At 37.0% G+C, this 19,273-nt stretch overlaps 1 protein-coding gene across 1 annotated transcript in view; it reads right to left on the reverse strand.

The window, feature by feature from the left end:
• Positions 1-19,273, reverse strand: part of EDEM3 (ER degradation enhancing alpha-mannosidase like protein 3) — a 65,807-nt gene that overhangs the window by 31,138 nt on the left and 15,396 nt on the right. Inside the window, exons 3-9 of the mRNA XM_054711555.1 lie at positions 16,721-16,821; positions 16,157-16,196; positions 10,256-10,368; positions 8,909-9,062; positions 6,215-6,349; positions 5,171-5,276; positions 769-866 (exon numbers count right to left, since the gene is read on the reverse strand). Of these exons, the coding sequence (XP_054567530.1) occupies positions 769-866; positions 5,171-5,276; positions 6,215-6,349; positions 8,909-9,062; positions 10,256-10,368; positions 16,157-16,196; positions 16,721-16,821 (747 nt within the window). The remainder of the gene's footprint in view (positions 1-768; positions 867-5,170; positions 5,277-6,214; positions 6,350-8,908; positions 9,063-10,255; positions 10,369-16,156; positions 16,197-16,720; positions 16,822-19,273) is intronic.

A 19,273-nucleotide genomic window follows, 5' to 3' on the forward strand; every position in this document is an offset into this window, starting at 1 on the left:
TACTCACATTTTGTGGATGAGGAACAGAGACAAAGCATGTAAAGCTATTTTCCCAAAGTCACAAAACCAGTTGTACAACCAGGATTTAAACCCAGGAAGGAAAACTGCCATACTTTTAACTACTATATCATACTGTCTCACAACAATGTGAATAAACTGATGGGTGGGCAAAGAACTGGTAAATTATTTCAAAAAGAATACAGTGATACAATTGATGAGTTTGCTGTACTAATTTCAGTTTCCTTCAATTACAGACAAAGGTGATCCAATCAGGTTCAATAATACTCTCCTTCTCCCCTAAAAATAAGCCTGTGGCTCTGATCTAGACTTGAGACTTACAGACCTGTTTTTGAAATGAATACTTACTAATTTCTCTAAGTTTCCAAAAACCTGCATGCTTGGTGTGATCAAGGACTATGCCAAATTTCCAAAATTTCAAAAAAAAAAAAAAAGATGGAAGAAGCTAACAAGTAATTTATTCCAATAAATTCTCTTCCTTGCATAAAATATTAGATATTACTTACTGGCAGGTCTTGAAATCTTCTGATAAGAGATGAAAATAAAACTACTTTGTAAACTAATTTTTGAATGTATAGCTTTTACCCTGTACCTGACCAATATCATCAGGGAATACTGGCAAAAAACCTACTACAACACATTTAGAAATAATTATTTTTCAGAATATAACTCAAATAATTGAGTTTCTATCAAAATCTGGCACTCAAATTAACTTGGCTCTAAAATTAATACAAAATTGGATCAACTTACTGTATTAAATCTTTCCAGAAAACTGTCATCTCCAAGCAAGACATAAGCTTTCAACAGATATTCATAATAGGAATCAATGCCAGCTCCAACTCCACTATCTATGGAAAACACATATATAATTCTTTATTAAACTAGTAAAAAATTATTTATATAGTACCACTGAGGGTACTAGTACACTCAGAATGAAAAATTAATCTAAACACGAAACTGTTTAAAGTAAAAATTACACATTTACGGAAATATTAACCCTATTATATGAATAATTGTTCTTTTGTTCATAGTTTATATGTTAAAAAATGCTACTTTGCAAAATGGTTTACAAAATTCTTACTGAAAAGCAGGAAACACTAGTTTTAAGAACATTTTAAGCTCATTTTCTCAGTGAGGAACTCCAAAGAGGAATCACTAATTATGTATTTTTTTATCAGACCCTTAATCAGGAAGACCAATGTTTGAAGTTATAATAGGTACGTAAACAAAGCTACTGTTTGGATGTATCCATTCTAATTGCTAAAATTAGTACTGATTGTTGGCTTCTTCCTCCAAGAATTTCATAGAGATTCAAAAAGCGAAAGTAACAAGAAAAGTATGAAACCTGGTGGCAAGGGGTGGGGATGGGGGAGAGGGGCGGGGGTGGCTTTGGCTTGGAGTGGAGGCAGCCAGGCATGGCTACAGAAGGATCAAAGAGGAGGGACACTGTTGGAGCTTCGCTCTTGCTTCTCTCCTACCACGGCCTTAAGACACAATGTCTCCTCCCACACCTGCGGAGTCAGATCTATGCTCCAGGTATCCTCAGGGTTTTGTAAAACCAGGGCAGCACAGAAGCCCTGAAGAAGGAGCTGAACAAATGAGGCGGAAAATAACTTTAGACATTCTCTTCCCCACCTTTCCCCTCCAAACTCCTAAGGCAAGTGAATTACAATCTAAATTATATTTACAATCTTGGAAATCCCTACACCCAGGGCACACTCCAGGGCAATTGAATCACAATCTCTATGGTTCCAGGCATCGGTATTTCTAAAAGCTTCTTAGAATTCAAGCCTAAAACCACTGAGCTAGATAGAAATTGGAATTTGACCTTGCCTCAAAGTAGGGGAGAAGGAAATATGAACTTATAGGTCCAAAACATTTACGAAACATGACCTTAAAAAGAACAAGAGAATACTAGAGTAAGAGTATGTCAGAAAAAAAAAATAGAATAGCAAACCAAAAAATTTAAATTAGCCTAATAAACATCTAAAAGTGATAGGGAAGATATTAACAATACAAAATAAGAAAAAATTTTAATTGAGCAGAAATATATGAAATAAAATATGTAACAGTTGCCCGGTCAGTATTGCTCAGTGGTTGAGTATTGACCTATGAACCAGGAGGTCATGGTTTAATTCCCGGTGAGTTCACTTGCCCAGGTTGCAGGCTCGATCCCCAGTAGGGGGCATGCAGCAGGCAGCCAATCAATGATTCTCTCTCATCATTAATGTTTCTATCTCTATCTCCCTCTCCCTTCCTCTCTGAAATCAATTTAAAAAATAGACACTTTAAAATACATACAAAGCAGTTAAAATAATGTAATAGATGGGACATAAAACTGATAAACATAAAAAATATACATATACACATATGCTAAGATATATGCAGGATACAAATAGAAGTGATTTTGATAACAGGAACTACAAAAAGAGATAAGTAAAAATGAAAAGGATAAAATATCTAAAAAATAAGCATCAATTTTTCATAAATTAAAAACAAAGATTTTAAATAGAAAGGGTCCACAGAATACCAAAATGAGAAAATTCTACATCTAAAATTATAACAACATTTTTAGAAATTTCTCTTTGGTTTGATACTCTTCTTCTTTCAGAAAGAATAGATCATATAAAAGGCATAAAAATCAGAATAATATCAGATTGTTAACAGGATATAAGAAGACAATAGAGGTGTATTTTCAAAGACTTCTTTGAAAGAAAAGAACTTAAACAGAAAATTATACCCAGCTCAACTGTCACTCAAATGGGAAAGCATAATAAAATTACTGTTAGGCATATAAGGCCTCAGAAGTTATTTAAAGCTACTGAAAACAGTTTGGGATAAATATCAGAAAAAAAAAAAATAGAGACAGATCTAAGAGATATTGCAAGTAATATACAAAGTACAAGTGACCAGCCCTAGCCAGTTTGGCTCAGTGGATAGAGCATAGGCCTGCAGACCAAAGGGTCCCGGGTTCAATTCTCGTCAAGGGCACATACCTTGCTTGCAGGCTCCTCCTCAGCCTGGGGCCTGGTTGGGGCTCATGCAGGAGACAACCAATCAATGTTTTTTTCTCACATTGATGTTTCTCTCTGTCTTTCCCTCTCTCTTCCCCCTCTCCCTAAAAGTCAATGAAAAAAATATCCTTGGGTGAGGATAAAAAAAAAGAGCTCAAAGTATAAGTGACCAAATATCTTAATAAAGTTTATCTTTAGAGAAAGAGGGAGTCAGACCCAAGAGAAAAGAGTAAAGGTATTCATTCATAATGAATAAGAATGCATTATCTGTATGATATCAACATAAAGAGGGATTATGGAGTGGAGTTGGGGGGAGACAAAGGGATAGGAGAGCATACTAAAGTTCATGTCTTACTAGGAGACAATTATAGGGTTCAATTAAAAAAACAAAAGAATTAAAGAGAAACAGAAAAGGTGGGACACACTGAAATAATAAAGATGGTATAAATAAGTCCAAATATATTGCAGAGGTATGAAGAGTCAAGGATTATATGCAGAAGTAACAGGTTGTCAAGCAAGTTGCTTTTGTAATCGATGATCCATTTGTGGGTGCTTGTTACATATTAAAAATGACTAAATAAAATGGGCCATGCATAGACCAATGATGAGAGTGTCATAAGCCAATAATTAAAACTAATTTAAAATTATTTAATGATTAATGATTAATTAATTTGCACCTGAGTTACAAGGCAAGTAAAAGAATAAAAAGAAATTGCAGAATTCTAAAGCCAGGATTCAGATTTGTTTCAGAAACCATTTAGATAAAACTTAGAAAAATTTTATACAATACTGAATAGAGTGAATAATTTTAATATGTTCTAATTAATAATTCTATTTTTATTTAATTATAGGCAGCTATTTTTTTATTTTATTGATTTTTTTTTACAGAGAGGAAGGGAGAGGGATAGAGAATTAGAAACATAGATGAGAGAGAAACATCGATCAGCTGCCTCCGGCACACTCCTCACTGGGGATGTGCCCACAACCAAGGTACATGCCCTTGACCGGAATTGAACCCGAGACCCTTCCGTCTGCAGGCCGATGCTCCATCCACTGAGCCACACCGGTTAGGGCTATTTTTTATTTTAGATGTAACAACATAACCCTTTGGGGAAATAGAAAAATATGTAAACAAGATAACCTCATTAGGAATATTCTAATATATTTCCATTCATCTATGTTTATTTTATCAAGGTGTCTTATAAAGATAAAATCATATTCTTTATACATTCCTATATCCTGTTTGCTCTTATAACATTGTTATATGCTTTGTCTCATAATTCAAAATAATTTTATAAGAATTAAGAACATTGTTAAATACAGATTTCCACTTAACTATACCTTCATGTGAGATGGCTAAGGTATTCTGATGGCTAAGGTTCTCAAATTAGTTCTACTGTTTCAACTATACCCTCTATCTTTAATGCTAAATCCATTAAGGTATGAAATAGAACACTAAATCACCTAGAAAATGTGTGCTATTATTTGGCACACCAAAGAAGAAAATCAGTCTAATTAGTGATAATTCCAGGATTCTTGTGAGAAACACTGCTTTATACTGTCCCAAAGATTACTTAACAAATGAAAATCCTTTATTTCTCAACCATTCTAAGGATATTGAGCAGTGGTTCCCAACCTTCTTTTGGCCATGCCCCACCTAAGCATCTCTAAAATCCTGATGCCCCCCCTGTGACATATAATTCTTATTATTCAAAAAGTGAACTCCTATTCACGTGGAGGAAGCCTAAAAGGCCATTAACTCGGTCTAAACAAGCTTCCAAAGAACATGGTATCCATGACAGAGAAAAATAAAAGAACGAAAGGATAGTTGAAGTACTGAGGAAGAAATCACTAAGAAATTGTTAAAAAGATAGTAATGAAGTGATATGAAAAAATAGCAAATAAAGTTCCAAACGATATAATAGAGAACTGAAATGCATAAATGTCACTATATATTTATATACTGTATACTAGTATGAGGCCCTTAGAACCAAAAGAAATGCAAAAAAAAAAATCACTGTTAATAACTCATTCTCGAATTGTCCCCCTTAAAAACCAAATTGCTCCCCTGTGGGGTTGTACCCCACATTGGGAGTCACTGATGTAGAAGCTTGATTTGAAAAAGCCAACTTACATACCTTTTCGCACCCAATCTCCTGTATGGATGTTTATGGTCACACCTACTAAATTACTACTTCGCTGTCTTTTTTCCCAGAGAAAATCAAGAGCTTTTCTTGCATATTCCTGTAATTAAAAAGAGGAAAAGCAGACTTAAATAACTTCATGTCTCTGGAAAACAGGAAACAAAGAAACAAAAATCAAAGGCCCATAGCATACTTTAAGGATTACCTAAAATTCCCAAGATAACAATTAATAATATATGTTAAATTTCCTTACAAGCCAAATGTTGGCTCTTTTTCCACCAATCAAATCTAGTTAAAAAGAATGGTTCTAAAAATGCTATTTAGTGGCAGTGATCTCACTTTGAAACCATCCAGATTCATTTAATCTTGTAGTACAAGTTCACATTCACACACATGTATTATTAAAGTGTATTAATTTCCTGCATAATTAAATGCATTTGATAAAATAATTTCTGTCACTTAAATTCAAAGTGAAAATCTCCTTAGATACTCTTATTTAGAAAATTGGAGGAGACAAGTTTGTACACCATCTTTGAAACAAACAGGCATTTCAGATCCATTTTTTAATATATTTTATTGATTTTTTACAGAGAGGAAAGGAGAGTGATAGAGAGCCAGAAACATTGATGAGAGAGAAACATCGATTAGCTGCCTCCTGCACGCTCCCCACTGGGTATGTGCCCGCAGCCAAGGTACTTGCCCTTGACCGGAATTGAACCTGGGACCCTTGAGTCCGCAGGCTACATTCTATCCACTGAGCCAAACCGGTCAGGGCTCAGCTCCACTTTTTAAATAGCATGTAACTTTGTGAGAGAAGTCAATAAATCAACTAGTGTTCATATGAAAAACTGTGTTTAATACATTTACCTCACAATGACTTCTATATTTTCTGACAAAAACTGTGATAAAATTTAGACAAAAGTTCACTAAAATAACAGTAATTTTTTGATTGATAATCCTAATAGTTGACCAATGAAGAAAAGATATAAAATTAGTTATGCCCAATACCCAGGAGAGCAAAGACTATGAAAAGCAAACCTCAAATATTGTTGCTCCTGTGAATCGACTTAAAGCAGCAAACTCAAGGATCAAGGTACCTGCACATGCTGTACAGGTATCGGTCTCAGTTCCTGTCCGAGCTTCTGGTTTTCTGATACCAAACTTTAAATTAATCTAAATAAAATCATAAGGTGATTATTACCAATTATCAAAAGACAATGATTCCTAGATAAGACAAAATTTTTCAATCAAGACTTCTTATCAAAATATGAAAATAATTCACAAACAACTAAACATTGAAATTCCATTTGTTGATCTTTGTGACTTTCCAATTAACATCTAGGGAAGTATATTCATGGAGTTAATAAGTTTTCATTTAGTTCCTTCCTCAACGATAATGAAACTCAATATCACTGTAAAAATTACACAGAGAAAATAACTTCTGTAACAATTTTGTTTGCGGGACATTTGAACTAATTAATACAAGAATAGGGAACTAGACCAACCCTAGAATTAGGTTTATTTGAGAATCTGTGAAAAACCAGTACCATATTAAATAGTTCTTCATAAAGAAAACACTGATTAAATCATGGTATGTATTTAAAAGTAAACTAAAATTTTGTTTTCAGGTTTTAAAAGTTTTGAAATATAGAGTACGCTACTTTGCTAACAGACTAACAAATAGTACAAAACGTTTTTTTCAAAGGAGTACTTTTTTATAATTCAAAAACAGCCATACTGTCTTTTTATGATACTACAGTATAAACCTGGATTAACCAGATCTAAATTGACCAGAAATTGATTAAAAATAGGATGTTTTACGATAGTCCAAATAAATAACCAAAAAGTAAGTATATGCCAATGATTTAGCATAAAAACAAAAAAATCAAATATAAAACATCATGAGTATGTTCCCAAACTGCAGAAACCAATCATTGGGGATGCCTATTACCTTAACAATGCCAATCAACAGATTCTAGGACTATCTGAGCAAGGAGACAGGCAATATCAACAAAACAAAAGTGAATGTAGGTGAGACACGGGGAGTGGGTTGCTATGTTGGCTTCAGTACTGCAAAAAAATGATGATTATAATTTTTTTTCTCATTAAATTGACAAAAGAATGATAATATACACTAATGGCAACAGTACAATAACACATATACTTTTATACAACACTGAGGAACTATAAAAGTGGAAACTTTCTGAAGAACAATTGACAATAAGTGCCCAAAATCTTAAAAAGCATTCTCTATTTCTGTGGCTTATTATTTCCTATTCTAGTAATTTATTCTAAGGAAGAAATAAGTATAAAGACATGTATAAAGAAGAGCTATTTAAAATATCAAAAACTAGAAATTTAAATAAGAGATTTAATACTAGTTTGTTTCAAGGGGGGGAAAAGTGTTGGTGACAATCCACTATATGGGTGTGTAAAATCAATGGGCTATGATCTCTAATTTGAAAAGCATTGCTCTATATCATGCTGTATCTCTAGTCAGCGACTTCTTGATGGAAGAAATTAGTCTTATATGATTTATATTGGTAAAGGGGTTATTCCAGGTTATAGAGATGCAGGCTTAACGGCATAGCAATGAAAAATACGAGTAAAACCCCAGGTAGTTTAGGGAATACTAATAGATTGTTTTGAAATGAAATACTCATTTCACTGAGGTTCGGGGTACGAGAGACCATTAGAAAGGAAGTTTATTGCCACACCATAAGGAATTCTGAAAGTTAAGGCATTTAGTACAACAGACAGAGTCAATAAAACTTCTGAGGATAATCTGATAAAAATGTTTTAGTAAGATTAATTTTTAAGTCTCTAAAGCATAAACCAGAGAGAAAAGAGTAAGACAGGCATTTACAATAGCTTCACAATGAAATGATATTGGTTTCAACTACAGTAGTACCAATAAGAAAAAATTGAACAGAGCTTGGTAATGGCTGAGGTGTCTGATTTGGATAAGAGGGAGAGTAATGGTGTTAATAAAGAATGAAATAAATCAGAAGAGAGAGGTTTTTCTATCTTTGAAGGCCTCTAACCCTTTGCTTTAAATATAACCTTTTTTCTTGGAGAGGAGCGGCATAAAACTCCTTCAAATGACTCTTTAACCAATGGAGAAGAAATTGTAAAATGAATGGTCCTATACTTTCATCGACTGAATCCTTCTTTCCACTTATTCTACCATGTTACATCTTTAAGGCTCTCTTTGCACATAGTTCTAATGTTTTCTAGAACATCTCCTTTTGAAGCTTTCTATTTAAGATTTTATGATGCCATACACTACTTTGTACTTCTCCTCCCTATGTCCCTGCACACTCCCCTCCTCAACGCTCCACTTGCTCCCTATTCCCCTCCTCTCTCTAAACTCTCCTCTGGACAGTTCACCTACTCTCACTGCTTCTACTGCATCTTCTGCACCACCCATTCAGTACCCAAATTTGAGTCTAGCATCTGTTTTTTCCCTCTGCAGCATAATCTAATCTGTTATGCAGTGACACATAAAAGGTTTAAAATCATCTAAATTTTCACACCACTCAAATCCAAATTAACTGAAATGTCAATATAAATTTGTTATTTCGCTATAAAGCACTTGTCTCGTCTCAAGCAGGAGAAACAATGGCTCCAATCACAAAAATTCACTGTTGTTGTTTTAAATAGCAAATGCAGTAGTATATAAAGACTTTATATATAAAAAATATAAAGTATATATTTTTCAGAACTACTTACTCTTGGATAAGGAAGGCCACTGGTAGTATTAAAAGCTGGTAAAAGCTTGTAACCCAATTGCTTTGCCATTTGCAGAAGTTCATCATTGTACCATTGCATGTACTCGCCCTTTTCTTTCAGCATGATTGCCAATGAGTGTCCACCCAGAAGACCCCTGCAATCACAGAGGTGAAACATAACCCACATCTTACAGGTACTTGAACGTCACCACCTAAAAAGATATAGGTGCTGCCCTAGCCAGTTTGGCTCAGTGGATAGAGAGTTGGCCTGTCGACTGAAGGGTCCAGAGTTTCATTTTGGGCAAGGGCACGTGCCTGGGTTGCAGGCTCAATCCCCAGTAGAGAGCGTGCAAGAGGCAGCCAATGATTCTCTCTCTCATCACTGATGTTTCTCTCTCCATTCCTCTCTGAAATCAATAAAAATATATTTTAAAAAATAATAAAAAAGATGTGGGTGTCTTGTTATCAACAACTTTGTACACAAAAGGAAAGACCACAAAAGAACTTAATTTCTTACCTAACTCTAGCTACTCATTTATGGCAAACCTTTATAATTATGAAGCCAGTATTAAAAAAATTCAGATGTTCTACCTGTTGTAAAGTGTTTGGCATTCTTAAAAGCCTAAAATTTTCTTACAGAACATCAAAGAAGTCACTTATTTTAACAAGCTTGACAAATTTAATTTTAAAAAAATTTAATTTAACTAATTTAATTATATCATTATTAAATCTTTATCTCTCTTAATTATAACATTAAAAAAATTAAAAACAACTCCCCACTCTGTATTAAATGTAACAGATTAATAAAGTCAGAAAAGCTAGTACATAACTATTGAATTTGTTTTTAACTTTTAAAAATTATTTCTTAAATTTAATTGAACAGACTTACTTTGACAAAAGAAAATGAGTTCAACACAAAAGTAACCATTAAATATACAAATGAATAGTGTTGAAATCTGAATTAATATTGTAAGTTCCAAGAGTATTTCAAATTGTGTAGTTGAAAGGTAATCCTATAAATTTAGTTTCATTTGGCTTGAAGAAGTGCTGGCAAAGGTTAGCAAACTATATTGCTAGTGAAAAACCTGTGATGTAGCTAATAGGCAAACATTCAACTGAATGTTTTAAACAATATACAGGATGTATACTGAGTTTGCAACTATTTCCAAAACCTGCTGCTACCTGAGCCTGATTCAATGCACAGTCCTCTCACAGCCTGTTTCATAATACCCCAACTTTTATCTTTTAAGCATAAGAAATGTCTTGCTTTACTACCATTAAGAAATAAATAGTATACCTTAAGCTTTTCTGTTATTAAAATTATAGGTTTAGTGTCTTACATACTTACCCAAGAACTCTGATGTTTGTTTCAAAGACTGATACAACTACATCATTATCTAAATTAACATCTCTTAAAACTTTTTTCACTGCATCTTCAAATTCTTTAGTTTTATTTAATACCTAGAATAAAAGTATAAAAATCAAGTTATTTACTACAAAGTCAAAGAAAAGTATCCTCAGAATGAGGTACTAAAAGCAAATTAACATCTTATGACTCTAAAAAGTGACACAAAATATTTCCCTTAAACATATAATAAAAATGTCATATCTAAAATGAAAACAAACAGATTAAAAAAACTGTGGTACATCTACACAATGGAATACTACGCTGCGGTAAAAAAGAAGGCGCTCTTATCATTTGCAACAATATGGATGGAGATGGAGAACATTATGCTTAGTGAAATAAGCCAGACAGAGAAAGATAAATATCACATGATCTCACTCATTTGTGGAATATAATGAACAACATAAACTGATGGGGGAAAAAAATAGATCCAGAAACAGAGAAATATCAATCAGAACGTCAAACCTCAGGGAAGAAATTGTGAGGTAACCAAAAACCCAAGAATGCCTGAGAACGCCTTTCTAGCCACGCTAGCAATCATCAGATGTACGGTAATTTTACCTGGGACAAGAGGGTAAGTATTTTGGACTTATGCTCCTGACACTTCATGGGTAAGACCCCTTACAAGGGCTGATCCCCTGACTAATGTAGTTACCAATAATACCAAACACCTTGGTCATCCAGGAGGTCTATGGGTGGAGCAAGAAAGTATAAATACACAGGGGTCTCCACCCAGCTTCCCTTTTGTATGACACAAAATCAAAACAATGCCCCTTTGGATGTACAATTAAAAAGAGGTTTCTGGCTTGTGAGGACACCAAAGAAAGGGTGTCACTACTATCACTACTTGCCCCCGGTAGAGGTGCAGAAAATGTAACTAAGACCTTGTCTATATAAAAAGAAATGGACAGCCAGTTTGAAAGGGAATTGCCATGGACTAGAACAAAGAATATCCTTACATGATATTATTCTACACTGTCATTAAAATTTTTCCCAGATTTGGATCACCCCCAAATCTGGGAAAAATTTAATAGTTCTTCGCACCCTTCGGGATAAAATAAATAAATAAAAATAAATAAATAAATAATTTTTAAAAAATCATCTGTTTGGTGCTTGGAGACAAATGTAACACATCTCTTGATATTTTAGAATTAAAACAGCATAATATACAATTATCCCAAGCAAACTTACAAACTGATTCTTTGAATGTCTGGCAGCAATTTAAAAATGACATGTAAGGATTTAATCCCTTTCATTGTGTAGAGGGCCTCCTGGGAAGGCACCTGAGCATTCTATATTGGTCCCTCTTACCCTTTAGGCCAAGAGGGACCCTCTTCTCACAATTCAATTGCTCACAGCTGTTGCATGAGCTCTCTGTTCATGTCGAGGCTGAAGTCTCGTGATGACTGGTGCCATGGAACTGTCTCTCACCCAGTGGGGCAAACTGAGCCCTCCCTGGAGAAGAAACCCGGGTTCCCCAAGATATGTGATCAGTGCTGGGGCCCCGCCAGCAGGCGATGGGATCCCAAGGCAGGTGCTGGGCATAGAGGCCATGGGGGCATAGGCTACCAAGGAGACAGAACTGAATCTCACGTCACCCTGCTTGGCCCCGGAGGATGGCTGGTTAACCAGAGATGGGTAAGATTCCTCAGGGAATGAACAACCCAAGACAGGCACAATCGCAATGGGGCCATCAGGAGAGAACTTGGGGGTCAACAGAGGTGGGGCACAGAACCTCACCCCCCCAACATTGCAAGGGCCTGAACCCTAGCCCCTTCTGAGGGAGGTCTCCTGCCCCCATGGCTGCTTCATGCTTCCCATGCCCAGCTCAGATCAGGACCCAGGTGACCGACAGAGACTTGGCCGACAGCAGCTGCCCTCTCACTCCAACAAGAATTGTTTGAGTTGTCTTGTACCCATGGTGTGGGGAAGTGGGTTTATGATATCTAAATCCAGCCTACCACCAGGAATGCTCAGGACCTACTCAAGAAGGCAAATAATCCTTTCCACTAATATTTACAGGGTAAAATAAGATTGTTGTTAGAGTAATAAATTTGACAGTAAAATAGTAGTCAAGTTTTCAGGCAAATTTAAATTGGCTAGTTGAAACAAGCAAATATTCTAGAAAAATTAATTGTACTGGACAAAAAGGTGTTCCTAAAGTGTTAACTAAAATTGTTATTGGTACTTCATCTCATGATAAAATTGCGCACCATGTAATGAACCTAAAACAGTAATATTATAGTGCAAAAAATTAAAATTTAAAAGCCATCAAGACTACATTGTAAAATTTTCAAAAGCCTCCTAATATTTAAATCAAGAAAGGGGGGGATAGTAGAAGAATATCATGTAAGGAAAAATAACCTGTAAGTAAATTACATCTAGAAAATTAATACTTTAGAAAATTAATTGTAAGGCTAAAAGCAAGACACCCATGAAAAACACACAAGGTGTCAAAACAAGCCAGAGGAAAATCATTTGGGCAAAAAATGAAATAGGATCCCAAGTCAAATTTATAGAAAATATTCCTTTATTAACTTTTGGTCGAGAATATGATTGTATATTTTCAGAAAACAACTCCGAAACCATGTGGATTCCAGCAACAGAGAGGAATCGACAGGACTATTCCAGCCATGAAGACAGAAGAGAAGCAGTCCAGCGATGGAAGACGCCAACGTCGCCTTGCCATACTAGCAGTTAGCAGCTGTGCGTCACTGCAGGTTGCCCAGGACCAAATCAGAGAGTCGGACCTGCATTACCACCATTTGTCCACCATCCAGAACTGAAATGTCAGTGCTGACATGTACACATAAGGAACTGTTTGACATTGAAATTGGGTCTCAAAAGAACTGTTTGTTGGCCCAGAAAGAAACTCACTACAGACTGATTAATTTGCCTGTCAGCATAACCATTATTGCTTTTCTCATTTTCGGTTCTTATAAGTGTATTTCTAATAGCACATGATCTCACTCATCTAGGGGAAATAATGAACAACATAGACTGATGAACAAGAACAGACCCAGAAACAAGGAGGCATGGATCAGACTGTCGGGCCTCAGAGGGAGGGTAGGGGAAGGTGGGGGTAAAGGGGAGAGATCAACCAAAGGACTTGTATGCATGCATATGAGCCTAACCAGTGGTTAAGGACAACAGGGGGGTGGGGGCATGCGTGGGGAGGGGTGTGGGATGGGAATGAGGGAATGAGGACAAATATGTGATACCTTAATCAATAAAGAAATTATAAAAATAATAAATAAATAAATAAAAAAATGAAAACAAACAAGTGCTTAATTATAAGGAATCTTTATAAACTTCTTTTTAAGACACTGAAATATTATTAGGACTTTAATCAATCATCATCAGAACTGTTAACTGGTTTCTTAATATATATAACCCATGACCTACAGCTACCTGAGGTGAGCTCCACAGGGATGTGGTTTCCAAGTCTAAACAAAATAAATATCCTTGGCACTAAACATCAATTTAAAAGTTGCTTCCTAAAAGAAAGCACATTCTTCAGGGGATGATCAACTGACCCTAAACCATACACCACCTGCCACCTTCACCACAAGGATGCCCCAACTCTTAACTAAGGAGGCAGTACAATATGAGGTCAAGAGTTAGCTCTGATTTGAATTTTGGTTCCTTCTCATTACCTGTCTAATCACAGTAACTTCCATCTCTGAGTCAGTTCCTACATATACACAAAGACGGAATACCTACTCTCATAGGATTGTTTTCTTAAATGAAGTAATGTATGTGAAGTACTTCTAGTAGAGTGTCTGACTTAAGTGCTTATTATTACTAGTGGCCCGGTGCATGAAATTCATGCACGGCGGGGGAGGGGGGTGTCCCTCAGCCAAACCTGTACCCTCTCCAATCTGAGACCCCTTGAGGGATGTCCGATCGCCCATTTAGGCCCGATCCTGGTGGGTGGGATCGGGCCTAAATGGGCAGTCGGACATCCCTCTCAAAATCCAGGACTGCTGGCTCCCAACCGCTTGCCTGCCTCTGCCTGATTGACCCTAACCACTTCTGCCTGCCAGCCTGATCACTCCCAACTGCTCCCCGGCCGGCCTGATTGCCCCTAATTGCCCTCCCCTGCCAGCCTGGTCCCCCCCAACTGCCCTCCCCTGCAGTCCTGGTCCCCTCAACTGCCCTCCCCTGCAGGCCTTATCCCCCACAACTGCTCTCCCCTGCAGGCCTGGTCCCCCCCCCAACTGCTCTCCTCTGATGGCCCAGTCACCCCTAACTGCCCTCCCTGCTGGCCCAGTCACCTCTAACTGCCCTCCCTGCTGGCCTGATCCCCAACTGCCCTCCCCTGCTGTCCTGATACTCCCAACTGCCCTCCCCTGCAGGCCTGGTCCCCCACAATTGCCCTCCCCTGCAGGCCTGGTTCCCTCCCCAACTGCCCTCCCCTGCAAGTCTGGGTCCCTTCCAACTGTCCTCCCCTGCAGGCCTGGTCCTCCCCAACTGCCCTCCCCTGCAGGCCTGGGTCCTCCCAACTGCCATCCCCTGCTGGCCTGGTTCCCCACAATTGCCCTCCCCTGCAGGCTTGGTCCCCCCAAAACTGCTCTCCCTTGCAGGCCTGGTCCCCAACTGCCTCTCCTGCAGGCCTGATACCCCCAACTGCCCTCCCCTGCAGGCCTGGTCCCCTCAATTGCCCTCCCCTGCAGGTCTGGTCCCCCCAACTGCCCTCCCCTGCAGGCCTAGTCCCCTGCAACAGCCCTCCCCTGCTGTCCTGGTCCCCCTCAAGTGCCCTCCCCTGCAGGCCTGTTTCCCCCTCCCCAACTGCCCTTCCCTGCTGGCCTGGGTTCCCCCCAACTGCCCTCCCTTGCTGGCCTGGTCTCCCCCAACTGCTCTCCTCTGCCGGCCTGGTCATCCGCAACTGCCCACAACTGCCCTTCCCTCCAGGCCATCTTGTGGTGGCCATCTTGTGTCCACATGGGGGTGGTCATCTTGTGTCTTGGAGTGGTGGTCAATTTGCATATTACTCTTTTATTGGATAGGATTATTGCCACCACCACGAGGGTCTAGAATACTGATTAAGCTAAGAACTCCGTGGATTCTTACAGTGAGCTCCATGAAGGGGTCATTGTCCCTACACAGGCTGCATTGATTTTTCAATCTAAATTAAGATGGCACAATTAGATGTTATTTAGATCCTAGATCCATTAAAAGTAGTTTTCTGATCCTGGCTAGGTAGCTCAGTTGGTTAGAACATCATCCTCATATGCCAAGGTTGCAGGTTCAATTCTTATTCAGAGCACATACAAGAATCAACCAGTGAATGCACAAATAAGTGGAACAACAAATCAATGTTTCTCTTTCTCAAATCAATAAATAAATTTTAAAGTAGTTTTCGTTTGCTTGACTGTTTAATCTTTTCATTTGATAATATTTTGTAATGCTTTTTTACTTGATTTGATACTCTCACTAAAAATTCTAACTTAGACATAAAATATTCCATAAGAATACCTGATTGAAATTCAAGTAAAAGTAAAATTCAGGGTAAGGACTGAGTAAAATATAATATAAAACCTGATTTTAAATTGACTACTTTCCCTTCTCATTCTCAAAATCCATGTAAATTCTGCAGCAACAACCTTTCTAAGGAAGGTGCCATCATATAAGCTGACATACCTATAAATTAGCTGAGTATCTCCATGAATTTACAGAATTTTATCTGACATTCATGTGATATTAGTAACTCAATAGTGTAAAAGATTTATTTAGAAGCAAAGATCAATATATATGGAATTCTAAAGGCTTCTATTTCAGACTTACTGTGTGCATATTATGAAATTTATAACGTAAGTAAATTCAAGAAAGAATCAAACCTACCACAAGAGTGTCCAAAGAATCAATCAGTGTCAGGGAAAATCTAAGAAACAAGTATGAGATACAAAACATTAGAATTCTGATTATTTTAGCCATGGATGTATAAGCAGATGGATCTATATCCTACTGACTGGTGGTTTCTATTAACGAGTGGTTTCTATTAACCGCATGCATCTGTAGTACAATTTAACCTATAAGGCACTGGAAGAACTGTAAAAGCCTTAACATTATATTCCTTTTCAGCTCCACATCCTTCAAAATGAATAGAAATATTCACTAGCTCTTTCTAATGCAAATACAAATATTAAAGCATCAACACATTATGTCAATGACTTTATACACGTTAAAAGTGACATCCTTCTTAAAAAACTCGACTTTTCACTGATCTAAGAGGCAAATTAATTAATTTTTTACAAAAGACAACAGAGGAAATAAAGAAACTTAATGTAACACTTAAAGCAGTCACTGAAATTCAAGCAACCCCCAGAAACACAACTGTACACTGACTTTAAGAAGTCTCAGACTTAGGAACATTGAGATGCCTGCCATCCCTGTGTTAATACTCACTTTCCCAAGGCATCGTCAACATCACCCCGACTTGGCTCCTCGCCTCTAATTCGACCTCTGCAGGTTAAAGGCATGAGTTCATCAGCTGGGTAAGCATGATCCTACAAGGAAAATCTGAATGAGTCACTAGTGAGACACATCATTTAGAGAACAAAACCTTTTCAGTTTTGTTTTGTTTTTTAAGTAAAATAAAGGCTAGTCAAAAAAATGCTACCATTCTTACAGTCTATGGAATCTTTATTTAAAATGTAGTTATAAATGTAATACATGCTTTAAAAAATAAAACATTTCTTTAAAAACATGATAATCTGCTTCCCCTCCACCCAATTTCACTCAAAAGAGGTAACTACTGTTAAGATGGAAGTTTATCCTTCCAGATTTATCTACATATATTAAAATATATGAACATATATCATTAAAAATTTTTATTTGCAAATAGGTGCTTATGTCATATGAACACATTGCTCTAGAATAAGTTTACTTAAATTATGGTGGGGATTTTCCATGCTAGAATTTTATAAATGTCTTTTATTCTTTTTAATAACTGCAAAGTCATACTTTAACATAGACTAATGTTATGAAGCATTTATATTTTAAGCACTGATCTATACAATTTGGTTTAATTGTCACACAAATAGATTCAATTACCTCCATTCTATGAGAAAACTGAGGCCCTATGTCATGCATTTGGCAAATGATAGATTCAGAATTCAAACCTGACAACCTGACTCCAGAGCCTCCGCACTTCATAGTACCCTCTCCTCACAGTATTCCAGAGTACAGACATGCTGAAATTTACTTATTCTTCTATTGATAAACATATACCATATTTTCCGGCGTATAAGATGACTTTTTAACCCAGGAAAATCTCAAAAGCTGGGGTTTTATACGCCGGAAAATATGGTACTCACTCTCAGCTCCAGCACTGGGACAGCGGCTTGCGGAGGATACTGTATTTTCCGGCGTATAAAACCCCGGCTTTTGAGAAGATTTTCCTTGGTTAAAAAGTTGTCTTATACGCTGGAAAATACAGTAGGTTGAACTCGATTATTCACTAAATCAACAATCCTAAATAATAAAAGCCCAATATGCTAAGTGTCCAACTGTTCGTTCGACCAGCACTATGGTGCACACTGACCACCAGGGGGCAGACTCTCTGACTGGTAGGTTAACTTGCTGCTGGGGTCCAATCAATCAGAACTGGGTAAAATGGGTCAGACACGCCCTGGAGCCCTCCCGTGGTCCCTCTCCCCGGCCCTGATCGTGCACCAGTGGGGTCCCTCGGCCTGGCCTATGCCCTCTCGCAATCTGGGACCCCTAGAGGAATGTTGGAGAGCTGGTTTCGGCCCAATCCCTGTAGGCTAGATCAAGGGATCCCATCGGTGCATCAATCCTTATCTTTTGCACACGTTTGTATTGCTATGGATTAAATCCCTAGAAGCAGACCCAATGGGCCAAAGGTATAAATATTTAATTTTTGATAGCTACTATCAAACTGAAGACATCAATTTATACTCTTTCTTATTCCTCCTATACTTGTATGCCCATACAATTCTTAATTTTTGAAGTTCAGCAACAATATTCCAAGTCCAACTCTATCCTAAACTCAATTACGTAATTCCAAACTCACAGCACATTAGCAGCAGAAAAATAAAATAGAGGGCAGGAACACTAAACACATGGTCAACAGAAAGGGAAAGACCCTCCCACCCTGGCCCAAATAATTAAAGTAGGCTAGAGAATACAAAAAGCATTGAAGACTGCAGCCCTTTAGGTATTTTAAAAATACAACAAATGTTTTGATATAATTACACTTCAGGTGCAGCTACTAAATTCTGAATTGAATATTTTGTAATTTTAATATTATATGTAATTTTTAATATAAATTCCTAATTATTTTAATGTGTCTTTTACATGACAAGTTCCTAACTACTTTTTCAGTGTTAATTCCAATAGAAATGTAATTTCACAGAAGGCACACTATTTTTATTGCTTTACAGTTTCATATTAACACATATAAAAACAGAAGTAACTCAAAGTATATTTTTTAAATTTGCTGATGTATTTCAAAAGGTATCATTCAAATATTAATTTGATTTTTAAAAGTTCCTTTAAGATCAAGAGTTACTTAGAAAGCCTCATACTGCTATTTTTAGGGTTTTGCAACACACACACACGCGCGCACACACATACACAGAGACAAACACTGATGTCTGAAATTAAATATGAAACTCAAACCCTAAGCTTAGCCAGATAAGAAAAATATTAATAGCAATTGCAAACCAGAATAATCAAATAAGGGAGTTTTGAACCAGGTGTAAAAATACTTCATGTCCTCCTGTTTCAAGATTAAGGATAAAAACAAAACCACAGCCTTCTCTTCAGGTTAACCACAAAGCGAGCTACAGTTGGTTTGCATAAATCCAGAATAAGGGATACGTGGCACACAAACATCCTGGCTACTTGCAGTACAGTAATACTTGCTCTTCACAATGTATTACCAGAACTAAGGATACGTAATTCACATTGCTATGACTCAGATCCATGACCAAA

Source organism: Eptesicus fuscus, chromosome 22 (assembly GCF_027574615.1).
Source record: "Eptesicus fuscus isolate TK198812 chromosome 22, DD_ASM_mEF_20220401, whole genome shotgun sequence".
In the NCBI taxonomy this organism is placed as follows: domain Eukaryota; kingdom Metazoa; phylum Chordata; class Mammalia; order Chiroptera; family Vespertilionidae; genus Eptesicus; species Eptesicus fuscus.